General features: G+C 44.8%; 1 protein-coding gene across 6 annotated transcripts in view; it reads right to left on the minus strand.

Moving 5' to 3' along the window:
- Positions 1-13,341, minus strand: part of Rapgef4 (Rap guanine nucleotide exchange factor 4) — a 257,925-nt gene that overhangs the window by 38,070 nt on the left and 206,514 nt on the right. For all 6 annotated transcript variants that reach the window (XM_075984894.1, XM_075984899.1, XM_075984900.1 and 3 more), the window contains 2 exons: positions 10,612-10,700; positions 7,912-7,990 (listed from right to left, as the gene is read on the minus strand). In XM_075984894.1, the coding sequence (XP_075841009.1) occupies positions 7,912-7,990; positions 10,612-10,700 (168 nt within the window). The remainder of the gene's footprint in view (positions 1-7,911; positions 7,991-10,611; positions 10,701-13,341) is intronic.

Raw genomic sequence — 13,341 nt, forward strand, 5'->3', positions numbered from 1 at the left:
AGTAAGCCCTCAGGGTGGCTGTCTCCATGGGAGAGGACCAGCTGGTTCGGCACCGGGTCCTAGGGTTACGGAAAGACCCGGTGTGTGCTCAAGGTTGAGAAAGGAAGAGGTGCAGGCCGGAAGGCAGGCCGCACTCTTTTTACTCTTCCCGACAGCAGGCTTGATGTTCCATTGAGTCATTTTCCTCACGCCGGCTCTGCCGTTCAAACACTGTAATTATTTCATATATTTTTACCTAGTTATTATCTTACTCACCACAGGCACCTGTAATTTTTCTGTATTTTTTTTAACTGCTCATTTACTTATTCTTAATTCAGCTAATAATGGTGCCATGTATTAAAATTATCACAGGGAAAGTAAGTGAAAACCTCCTAGGATGTGGAGACAGCAGATTCATTACAGCCTACAACGGGGAATAAAATATTATGTATACTTTTTGCAGTAAGTACATGCTAATTATGCAGCTATTTATAAAACACTTATCAACATTCAGACTGATACTCCTCAATGTTGTTGTTTTCGAAAACCCTGCTTTGCATACAAGATCTCTGCTTGCAACCTGAAAACAAACTTTGGGGGTCACCTGCCCCCCCAGGAGGCAAAGCTTTAGCCGGCCTTGCCCGGTGCCAAACTCCTCTCACGATGGCACGCTCGCCATGGCGGTATTTAATGGGATGCCAAGGTTTATAATGTGCGTTCACACACAGAGCCCCATTTGATCTTCATGACATGCCAGAGAGTGGGGAGGGCAGGGATAATTCCTCCTATTATACCGAGGGTCACCTCGGGGTTACACATAATTGCCCATGTGGTTGGGAAGCTGTGGACCTTCCACATGACCTTCTGGCTTCAGAACACTTGGTCTTCCCTCTCTGACCTGGGGCCTCTTTGCTGCCTGTATGCCCTGGGGAGCAGTTCAACACTCTGGCCACTGTCCTTTTCTCAGATGGGTGCTCAGGCTCTAGAATGGGATGGCCAGGTTCACACGTGAGCTGTCTGCATAGATGCTCTTCGGTTAGCTTCAAAGCCAAGGGTGCAATGGGCTAACGTAAGACGTCAGGCCTACTTCTGCAGCAGATGGAGTGTTTAGCAGACCTTAGCCATGGTACTTCTCGCTGCCCTACCTTTGGACCGACTCTAATCAGTGACCCTGTTCAGACCAACACACATTGCTCCTGTGTTTATGTGCAACCGCTAACTCCAGGCTTCCAGAAGCATCTACGGTGCTGTCACTATCTTTAAACATCTCTCATTTTCTTGCTTAGACTAGTTTTCCTTCGTTGATTTTCAGAATTTTTGCCTTTAGAAGCCCCTGCGTCTTAGGATTTGCCTTTCAAGTTTCAAAGGCAGGGTCTGCACTGACTTGGGTTCACACTTTCTGTTAACACTGGGTGAAATTGGGAGCACCTTTGTAAACTGCCTAATCTCAGCTCTCCTAGCGGAAGAGGCAGGTTGAAGAGGCCACACCCCACAATACTGATATGAGCTGAGAAAATGTCTTTGAGGAACTTTGCTGCTTATCTTCCAAGACGGTTGTTTCCTTCAAATCAAGGCATCACGTTCATAGCAGCAAATCAACATTTCCTTTCCAGGAAGAAATCCTCAAGCTGCATGACTGCCGAGGGGAAGTGTTCTGAGGGCGATAGACAGACAGACTTTCCCAGAATTAAACAGGGGTTATAATGTATTCAGCTTCCAGGAAATTGAAGTTGGCAATTTTTCCTTTTAGAAATCTAAAGAGGGCCTGGGGAGATGGCTGAGAACTTAAGAACACAACTGCTGTTCCAGAGAACTCAAGTTCAGTTCCCAGCACCCACACTGGGCAGTTCACAACAGCCTGGAACCCCAGCTCCAGGGGTATCCAATGCCTTTGACCTCCATGGGTACCCACACTCGTTTGCACATACCCATATGCAGACATACAAATGCACATAATTAAAAATAATAAGAATAAGTCTTAAAAATAAATCTAAAGAATGCCCCCGAAAGCTCACTTCATCTAAAGACTATGAACTTAACTGCTTTATTAATCTTCTGTCTGCAACAGAAACAAGCTTTGATACGCAGTCCCGTTGAGAGCCCCAGACAATTCATAAAGACAACATTTCCTGATCAAGTTCACAGAGCCATGACTGATGGGGACACTGTCTTCTCAGAACGAGACCCTGTTATGTTTGTTTCTATATAGGAACAAGATACATAAAAAGACAGTTTTAGCTAGAACTTAGTAGCACATCTATACTCCATTTTGCCTTTTTAATTCGGGAAACTAAATAAATTACTTTCATATCAAAAGCATAAAATTTGTCCTGATACTCAGCCAAAGAAAATTAGTATGCTAATAGAAAATATTGAACTAAAATTACTGCTGTATTTAAAATTCTATACATTTAAATATAGCCCATTTATCACTTAGGATCCTTTTAGCTTCAGTCAGAATTCATTCTAAATAACAAAGACTGGTATTCACTGACATTAAAAAAAAAAAAAAAAAACTATTGGCAGGGTAAGTTCCAGACTGGTCCAAATGCTGACGATGCCATCACAGCCCCCACCTTTGTGACTGCAGACTCTTCTCAGGTTTATCCTTGAGTTCTTCACTTTCCTTACCATCCCCAGATGGTTAGTCCTAGAAACTGGGCTTAGAGGCTTCCTTTTCTGTCTTAAATATTTCCATTGTTTTTGGCCAGAAACCCAAGAAGCCTTTCTCTGAATGTTCACTGGCCCAGTCTACATGGGGGCCTTGAGACTGTCTGCAAGGGCAGCTAACACTAAGCCTGCCAGCCTGGTCTCCAGTGGTGGCTTACATACAGGTGAGGCAACCAGAACACAGACTGCCAACAGCTACGTCCCTGTCACAAGCCCTTCCTGGCAGTAGATTCAGACTCGCCAGTGTTTTCCTTGGTCCTCCCGGCCTCAATCACTCTTCTGTGTCAAATGAGATAAGTAATACATCCTTTCTTTTGGCCTCGTGTTTGAGAAATAGATATTAGAAAAGCAAACAATACGAAAACACTCAATATCGGGCGGTAGTCATCAAATTTCAAATAGAGTTAACTCCTAGCGGTCATCCACTGGGCTGAGGGCTATGGTAGAGTTTAATCTCAAAATCTCAAAGCAGAAAATGAAGACACCAGGACAGCAATTTGGTTAAAAAAAAAAAGAACCCCCAAACACTGTAAACAAAACATTCCATCTCTCCCCTTTCCTTCCCCCATTTCCCCCAAATCTTGGCATTTTTTTTTCATAAAACTCTTAACAGTAGAAAGATGTCAGGTGGAGTTTTCTCTTGCTCTTTCCATGGCAACCGGAAAGCTTCGTGGGAACAGTGTTGTGAAAATGGCAACAACTGTTTATTACCAGAAAGATATTCCATGGCCTGGAAAGATATTCATAAAACCTTGTTGTAGTGAAAAAGTATATGAAATGATAACACGGTCCCATTCTTGTATCTACAACCATATATCAGGCTGGGGAGATGGTCAAGCTGACGAAAGCCTTGTTGTATAAGCGTGAGGATGTCAAGTTGACACCTAGCACCTGCCTAAAGAAGCCAGGCATGGTGATGTGTACTTGTAAGCTCAGAGCTGGAAGGTATGGGCAGGTGGATCCCTAGGGCTCACGGACCAGCCTAGCCTAATGACCTAGCCCGGTGTCCTAGTGAGAGACCCTGACTCAAAAACCAGCATGGATGGGTCCTGAGGAACAGCACCCAAGGCTAACTTCTGGTCTTCACATACATACATGTGCATGTATGCCCTTGTGTGCGTGAACACACACGCACACACACAGGAGTGGGAGACAGAATGAGAATTTCCTTAAAAGTATTTATCTACATGTATTAAAAAGGATGACTAGAATACACACCGAAATGTTAGTCATAGTTCCATCTGGGAAATGATAAGGTTTTATATACGGGCAGCTTTAATTTTCTTTTTAAACTAAAGGAAAATTGAATTGAATTTTAAATGCAGATTTTTCAAAAGATTTTAAAAGCTGGCGATGAAAAGTATAGAAGTGAACAAATATGATTTTAAGACTCATTATAAAGCACTTGTATTCATCAGGTCAAATCATGTCCAAAGTGTATCTAATGAATAGAGCCTCTCTCATTAGCACATAAAAGGGCTGATATATTAATGTTAAACTGAGTTCTACCACCTTTTTTTCCATGTTAAAAGCAAAACTGGAAGAGACACACAATGTGGATTAAGGACAGAAATATGTGTCAGTGGCTCGGGCTTGAATCTTTTCTGTGCTGGTAATTACCTTTCTCAGAGCAAATCATAATTTTTCATTATCCTCGTTTATTGATTTGGAAAAAGAACAGGGAAAAAATACTGAGTACTTCTTTGCAGAGCTGCTGTGAAAAGTCAGGGATGTCAAGCACTCTGAAAACACTCTGTACTTTACCAAACCCACCAAGTTACAAAATGTGCTTAAGTAATTTCCCATCTCTGTGCCTGTGCCAGGAACGAGGGAGTCAACTGACTTACCTGAGTGCCTATTCAACATCCCTGCTGCTTCTGGGGTGCAGCAAACATGCACACACACCACATACATACATAATGCATACATGCATATACACATACATGTTGCTGCTGCTTTGCCTGATCATCAGCCATTTCTCCATTCATTCTCTCTTGTCAGGCTTCCTCTATAAGCCTATATAGAAAGTCTTGCACCTCCCCTTGCCCAGATGCCTATGGATCGCAATGCCAAGTAGACCCTCATTCCCAAGGATGTGGGAAAGAGGCAAAGGCACAGAAGGTTTGGTGTGGATCTGTCCCACCAGTAAGGCCTTATGTTCCTGCTTGCTCAAGCCCCTTCCTAAGGATCATTGGAATATCTCTGTTGCCAAGTTACCCCTATGACCTTCGGATGGGTTCCTTTCTTCCTTAAGTTGGTCACAGTTGGTTTGTGTTGCTTGTAGCCAGAAAAGTAGCTCACCTACGGGCCCTGTCCACGCCATCTCCTTGAGAGAAAAGGAGGACTAAAAACTGTAATATACATACCCTTAATCATATATGCCCTGGAGAACAGAGCCCCTCCCCTTTTCTTATTCATGCCTTCCTGGGACATCATCTCCAGCCATCACAGAACAGTCCTCATTAGAATCTCCTGCCCTCAAACATAAGGCCGAAGCTTTTGTAGCCTAATGTGGTAGCCACTAACCTCATGCCGCAATGTAAACTTAAAACAAGGACAGTTAATCAAATCAAATTTAGTTTCGCAATCCCAGTTTAACTTAGTAGCCACTGAACTAACATTAGATTGAACCGTGGTGACTAGACTATATCATGGCCCAGAGCCTCACTTTCAATTCTCTCCACCTGCAAGGAAAACTCTTTATTAGTTTGTTGGAATATCCCTGGGTTCTCTACGGAAATATCCAAATGGGATCCCTTAATGGTCTTCACATTCTAAGAACTATTAGAACCGAAAAGGCCTCTTCTTCCTCTTCCTCACCCTTTTAAAGAAGAATCTTTTAAAGAGCCCCAAGAATGTTTAATACAGGTAGAAGTTCTATAAGACATTTTCTTTGATTTAAACAAGGCCCTTTTGTTTTACCCAGCTGAAGCAAAGATAAACCTGTATAAAATGCAATGTATAGTCAAGAAATGTCCTTTTTTTTGAGACAGGGTTTGTGTAACAGCTCTAGCTACTAGCTATTCTGGAACTCACTCTGTAGACCAGACTGTCCTTGAACTCACAGAGACCCACCTGCCTCTGCCTGCCAAGTGCTGGAATTAAAGGCGTACATCATCACTCTCTGGCAAGAAATGTTCTTAAACTGCAATTAAAGGTTATAGAATCACTAAAAATTTAATTAAGCTTTTAAAGAAATCAATTATAAAGAAACCAAATGATAAATTCCAGAGGAGCGTTGGGGATACTACTTCTTGTTTTGAGGGGGCTCTAAGGTCCACATTTGCAAAGGAATGGAAAGGCTAACTCAACAGAATCTTGTACAGATAAGGTGATGGTATATAGTCCAAAGCTCTTAGAAGAGTGTCTGAAACTCGGAGCTGATCCAAACTAGAATGGTGAAGAGAATTTAAGTCTTCATAGAGCCTGGTGGGAAGGAGGAAGTCAGGAGGTACCAGGTAGTGTTAGTTACAGCCCTTTCTATAGCTTAACTTTCCCGAGTCTGCTGAGAAAGGAATTGGCACCAGAAACGCAGGTCCCCTATGACTGTGTTGTTTACTTTCTTTCTTCTCCTTGCCAGCACCATCACCCCCACCCCTCTCTGCCTGGGTATGGCATGAGCCTTCCCTCTGGAACTGCTCTTTTCAAAACAAGCCTGCATCATGAACGCTCTGAGTCCCTCTTAAAGGGAGAAGCTAAGAAATGAAGAGATAGGCACAAGCTTCGTGTGGAAGCTTTAAGTTAAGAAAGCCAGGGCTTGGCCCACCTGAACTCTCACGTTCTTTTGGTTTCTCTTGCTTTAGGCTTACTGGCATGCTAACCACTGAGAAAAAATAAGGCGCGCTCAGTAGCGGTTTTTATTTTCCTTCCAGCAAATCTCAAAGGTCTCATAATGATCATCACGTATAGACAGGAGAGAGCATGAAGAGACCCTGAATATGTTAATTTTACTTTACAAAACTGAAGATGAGCCCGAAAGAATACATAATATAGGTAAGACTCATTAAGCTGTCATTACTTGGAAATATAGTTTCCAGGCAAATAAACACCCAAATCTCACTCTCGCAGCTCCCTCCGAGTAATGCGTTCAACTCAAATCTCCCATCCCCACATTCTGTTGACTTCAGAGAGAATTACAGGTGAGCAAGGAAATGAGAATGAGGTAGGACAATTAGAATTCTGAGAAAGGAAAACATGGCATCATTGATTGGCTTGCTCAAAAAAGAAATAAAGTGGCAATCTCTTTGAGTATATTTAATTGCTCAAGAAGGGCAAAGTGTTTGGGGGTCAAAGCTTTTTTGTGACTTTAGAAATAACGCAGAATTGGAAAATAAACTTTCACGTCTCTTCCAAAATCGAGGGAAACCCCACCCACAAAATTCACTTCCTTTCTTCGGTTTAGCGTTTTGGATGCCTACGATGCCAAGCTCACCAACTGGTTGGCTCACACCATTTTTGAAAAGTTGCCATAAGCTAAATGCAGTCTTTGATCTATCTAGCGAATTGCCCTTAGTCCTGTGTCTTTGTTTTAAGACAATGTTATGTAATGGGGGTGGGGAATCAATCTCAGAAGAAATGTCAGCCTTGCCTTCCTGAGTGCACGGTTTAGGTTGGGTTCATCTTTTCTGACATCCGGTTGAAGACTGAATGACATTTAAGGTTTTAAGCAGTAGTGAGATCTTTAAGGGACAATTAGTCATGGAGGTGCTGTCCTCTGGATGGATTAATGTCTCTCTCTGAGGGCAGGGCTAACACCTCAGGGAGCGGAGTGATGTCTCACTCTCTGGGACTGAGGAGTCACTGTGAGGACTAGCTGTTCTGAAGTGAGGAAGCCACACTTTGTGTTTTGTCTCTCTTGCACATGCCTGCCCACAATTCTGCTTTTGTCATTTAATGCCACAGGGCAAAGTCTTGACAGATGCAGCTCTCTGGTCCCCACAATTTCCATCTTCCAGAACTGTGAGCTATACCAACTTTGTTCTTTATAAACAGCCTGGTGTTGGGAATTTTGTTAGTGCAATGGAGAAGCAGACCGAGACACTGAGGTAAACTGGCTGGTACTTCATACACCTAGTAAAAGCATAGACAACAACAGGCAGATGCCCTTCTAACCCGGAAAAATGCTGGCATCTTAGAGTCTAATATGAGTAAAAAGTAGAGCACCGCCTAAGCCACAACTTACCTTCGGCAGATGGAACGAGGCAATGGCTGGGTACGTGTGGGGGTTTCTGAGAGTAGACACTTACCACAGCAAAAGGATATTGGGCCACCAGGGCAGGGCAAAGCTGGGTATTTGGCATAAAAACACAGTGCATCATAACAAAGTCGTTTAAAACCGAGTCTGGAAAGGTGAAAAGAGAGATTACATTCTTGTGGTCATCTCTAGGCAGCAAGGGGATACACCTGTTCTTAAGGGTTATTCAGGTATGCGTGTCTGTGTGGGAATGCCTTATTCTGAAATTAATGATACAAACAAAGCTTGAGATCAAAATTCAATTTCTTAGGACAGCGAAAAAATATTTACAAAAAAAGTTAGCCTTGTGTGAGCAGCTTTGGTCGCTTTAGCCACAATTAATTTTTTTTTCTGTGCTGGGACCTTACAAACACTAAGCAACTCTACCATGAGCTATCACACCAATCTACATGCCTAAATATCTATATCTATATATGTTATTTGCATGTTGAACATATTTGTATATTATTGTACGGGACAGGAACACGAGACTGCATTAACACACAGCCATTTGTCTATTTTATACCCACTTTGTTGCAATATCTCTCTTCTTTTATCTTTGGTTTTACCTCCCTCCAGAAGGAGCAGGACAGGTGAGAGGAGGATAGAACCTTGGGGAAATGGAGAGAGTAAAAGCACAGAACTGGGGGGCCGAGGGGCTCAGCCAAAACAGACACGATAAGGCCTGTGAGCTGTGCTGGAAATGGCAAAAGCCAGCCCGTGGATGAGAGCAGCGGCCTGCTCTGTGCCGGGTAAGAAGGGAAGGGTGAGAGAAGGAAGGCTTGTCTCAGGACTGAGTTCTATTTACCGCCGAGCAGGCACGCATGGTGCTTCTTTAGTGCAAGGATGACATTTTGCAGTCATTCTCGAAGGGAACGCGTGTGCAGACAAACCTAAAAGCCCCGGAAGGAACTTTACCGAAACTCAGAACCCAAGGTGCTTTTTTAATTAAAAGGAAAAAAAAGGAAATGGAATGGGTGGGGGCGGTGGACTTTACCCATCAAGACTTGTGGAACTTTCTGAATAGAAAATGGGGGAAATGTGAAATTTTAAGTTAGATTTCGAATCCAATGTCTTTAGCGATAGTATACCGCAGAGCCCCAATCTATGGCTAAGATTTAATCACTGTATGCGTAATCAGTGTAGTATGTTGTAAAGTCAAGCCGCCATTCCCTGGTGTCACTGGGCATTCTACCCTGGCTCCTTACGCTCAGCCTGCGAGGGGGCCTGAGAGAAGCTGTCTTGACCTTAGTTACAGAAGGACACTTCTGCTCTGGCTTTGGGGAATGCTTGCCTTTCATGACACCCAGAAGGTCTGTGCTTCACAGTCGTTTAAATTCTCTTTATTTGCTTATTTGTTCTTGTGGTGCCCGGGATCAAACCCACACCCCTGAACACACTTGGCAAAGGCTCTAGCAATGAGCTATATTCCCAGCCCTGCAGGACTTTCTGATTCGCCAAGGCAGAGATTGGCCACGGGTTCCTGAAGGCTGAGGAGCTGGTCACATCATGACCAATCTCCCAGCACTCCCCTTCTCCCCCTCACTTTATTTTGTTTGTGATAGGGTCTCTCTACATAGCCCAGGTTGTCCTGGAACTCACTGGGGAGAATCAGCCTGGCTTAGATCTCACAGAGACCTACCTGCCTCGGCCCCACAGGTGCTGGAATTAAAGGCATATGCCACCACAGCCGGTCTCATGTTTCAGTGTGGTCTTTCTCTCTATTCATGGACAACAATTCTTGAAAATTTATTTCAAATAGCCATACCCTAGAAAAGACTGTCCCAGTAATTTGCTGACTGATGCTGGTCACAGAAGTCAAAAGGCTCGGACGCTCACAGATCTTAAGTAGGAAGGCACACTGACGGTCTGGTACATCAGGAGGATGTACTGCTATAGCCAGCTGTGTTCATTTCCTTAGTGCATCCAGGCTCCATGTTCTCCCTACACTGTGGGTCCACAAGTTCCTTCCTTCCCACTCTGTCCACAATTCATGGACCTGACCTGGAATTATTTTTCGTGTCTGCAGCAGTAATGGGATTACTTATAAAAATCATCAGGGAAACTGCAGTGATTGAAGTATTTTTTAAACGGGACACTGGCCATGGAGACAGATACGCACAGAGGAAGACCATGTGAGGACTCACTGGCCAGTGTGACACTGGGGTGGTACATCCACATGTAGAGAAATACCAAAGATTGCCAAGGGACACCAAAAGCTACTGAGAGGCATGGAATAGACTCTCATCAGAGCCCTCCAAGCCCCCATAACGAAATCAGCCTACTACCACCGCCATCTTGAATCCAGAACTGCAGGGCAATCGGAGGCCATTTTCCTGAGCATTAGAGCAACCGGCAGTAAACCAACACAGCTGGTCCTTAGTTACACTCTGGAATAAGACCACCACAGAGAGAACGGTTTATCCTTGGGGTGGGCAGCTTCAAATGTTCTATGACAAACTAACAAACACTTTCAGGGTGTGGGTGGGACCGAATGGCATTTTAACAGATGTCTACAAAAGTCTACGCCTAATGAGCTTGAACAAAGCCGCATCCCAGGTAGGGACAGGTGAGCTCGGCAGCACCCAGGGATGCTCTTAGAGAACGAATGCACCTGACACCCTTCTAGGACTCCCTCGGCAGCACACACTGACAGAGAATCGGGGTTTTCTTCCTCACAATTCCACACGTGGACTTGCTGGACACACAAAACTCTCGTGGGCGCGTACCTGTTGCTTCATTCAAAGACGGCTCGAGGCGTATTGTTTCTAAAAAATGCTCTAAAATTTTTTCAGGCGTTCCTGACATCACAGTGTACCTGGACAAGAAATCAAAGGGCATTAATTTTACACCAGTGAGCATTCACGGCGAGAAACGAATTACTGACGTATAGTTTTGAAAACTGAGATACCATATGACTACTCATGACTAGTATGTTCTCCGTGGTGAGGGAGATCGTGTGCGCTGCCCAAGAACACAAGAAGGCAGGGGAAAGACAGTCAACAGAAGCGGTTACACAAAATGTTCTTTCTCCCCGCACATGGAACTAGAGGACCATCTCAGAGAGCAGCCCCCACAGCTGGAGCTGAGGAACGCCAGCCTTATTCCAAGAGAGAATGGAAAGTAGTCATAACCCCTGGAGCAGGACAGGGCCGGGCAGGGAGGGGAGCTGCTGGGGAAAAATGATGGTGGGCTGGGTTATCCAGACATGGGTCACTCCTAGAAGATGTCAGTGTCACACTGGATTTCCTTATCGGTTTCTAGAACGTTCCGTCTTTACCAGCTGCATGCTGCTGTGTGCCTTGGAACTCAGCTAATAATAAACAAAGCAAAACAAAGTCCCCAAGTGCCAGTGAGCAAACAAACCCAGAGAGCGTCAGGCACGGGAAATGAATCAGAAATAGGAAACTACATGTAACTTATTCAATGTCAAATTCGAATTACTTTAGGGGGCTGCATTAGTCATTACTTCAGGGGATCTATTTGGGGCGCTCTCCAATCAATGAGAGAAGGTTTACTTTGAAAATTGGATGGGGGTTAAAGTCAGAGTGGAGACAGGGGCGACCAGCAAATGATAGCTGTAGGGGGGCAGAGGACATGAAGATGATGCAGGTGTCAGTCAGACCTGGCCATCCTGCTTGGCTCAGTGACAGAAAAGGAATATCACAATGCAAAGAACATTCTCTTGTGTTTGGAAAGCAAAGACAGAATGGAGCTCAGGGGAACCCTGCTTCCTTTGCTTCTTCACCAATACGCTTTTCCTGCCCATTTGAGACTGGGGAGAAGGTGTGGGGAGAAGACAAGAGCATCTGCAACATCACTAGGGTCTTACCTCCTGCCCAAGGGATGGAAGAGAAACGAGAGAATGTGACCCTGTGCATACGAAACAGAGCGAGTAAAACAGCCCCGGAAACAGAGCTCAGGGCCTCGTGTATACCAGGCAAGCGCTCTGCTACTAAGCCACAGCTCAGACATATGAATATGATTCACAGATGAGCTGCCAGGGGAGGACGATATGACCACGTTAGCCAGGAAATGGAGGGGCAGTGGCAGTGGACAGGGCAGCTACACCTGCCTGGTGTTTACTATGCCCCGACAACTAGGTGGGGTCTGGAATAGGTACCCCTGTTTATTCACGCTAGTTAATACTACCTCTGCTCTGCCGGTGGGGAAACTGGCAAGCCTTAGAGAATGCGATTCTGTGTGACTGTTTGCTCCTTTCTATCCAGCAAGACGCTCTGGTGGAGAGAGGCCTGGCCACCAGGAACTCACTCCAAGCAGGAAATTCCCCATGTCACCAAGAGTCTTGCTCTTTGATGGGACTTCCCTGTTCTGTTTGGAAAGCAATTTGTATTTAAAGAAGAGGTCAACGCATTCTTTAACTGAACACCGAGTGGGTCCGGTCACGTCACTTGTTGTTTGGGGAGCCAGATCCGCTGGTAATGCGTCCTTTGTCAGAACTTTAATTCTGAAGCAGTTTGTGTTTACATAACGGTTCTCCTTGTTTGGACTTCCCTTAGGCAGCGTGCTCTGCCTGCTCACACAGACTAAAGACCCGCTGGCAAACCACACAGGCTGTCACCTCAATAGAGAGCAAGTGTCTTCTTTAGGCTCTGCCTGCCTGGCCAGTCACACCCCACTGGATCTTTCTTTGGTAACTAACTCCCTCTAGTGGTACAGCTCTGTGGTTTCTTTACCTAGCCTCTAGCTCCACAGAACTCAGGAGTTTGGACGGGGTACTGAAGAGAAAAAGAAGGCGTAGTACTTCTAGATGGCCCCAGTTTGACCTAAAACATCAGGTTCTGGCTTTATGTCACACCACAAAGAGGCAGGTGCCCGCTGCTCAAGTCCTTGTTATGTGGGGTCGTTAGTGCTTGAGACCATAGAGTGCAGCTCTCGTCAGGTTCTGGTAAGGAAAGCTGCCTCCTTTCAGTCAAAAGCACACCCCAGTCAGCTACCTTAGATCAGCCAGCATGGTGTCCTAAACTTGTGAGAGGAAAATCTTTTCCTAATCCCAAGTCTGCATTTAGAACAAACAAAGCAAGGTGCTGGGGGAGGAGGAACAAGAAAGTGGATCTTCCTGTGACCAAGCTGAGAGCATCGCAAGGGAAACCAGTCTAAAGAAAAAGGCAAGCCCCTCCCGGAAAAGGACAGTCATCTCAAGGTCTTGTCTTACTACAGTCTCACAACCCAGCACCCAAGACATGCCACCAAAGGGCATGTCACAGTGAATCCGTCATCACTGCCACTAACTTGATATCCACATTGATGCCACTCTCAATATTTAGTGGTTTGGGCAAAGTCAGGCAGTTTTGGAAGCTTAACGGGTAGACATCAGCTAAGCTGTATTTCTCAGGGGGAAGAAGGTAAATCAGAAAAATAACATCATTGCTACCAAGAAGACGATGTTCTCCGAGTTCAAAACTGTATGTCTCTCTGCAGACATGGTTGTTGGCATG

The sequence above is a fragment of the Microtus pennsylvanicus genome, chromosome 9 (genome assembly GCF_037038515.1).
Source record: "Microtus pennsylvanicus isolate mMicPen1 chromosome 9, mMicPen1.hap1, whole genome shotgun sequence".
In the NCBI taxonomy this organism is placed as follows: domain Eukaryota; kingdom Metazoa; phylum Chordata; class Mammalia; order Rodentia; family Cricetidae; genus Microtus; species Microtus pennsylvanicus.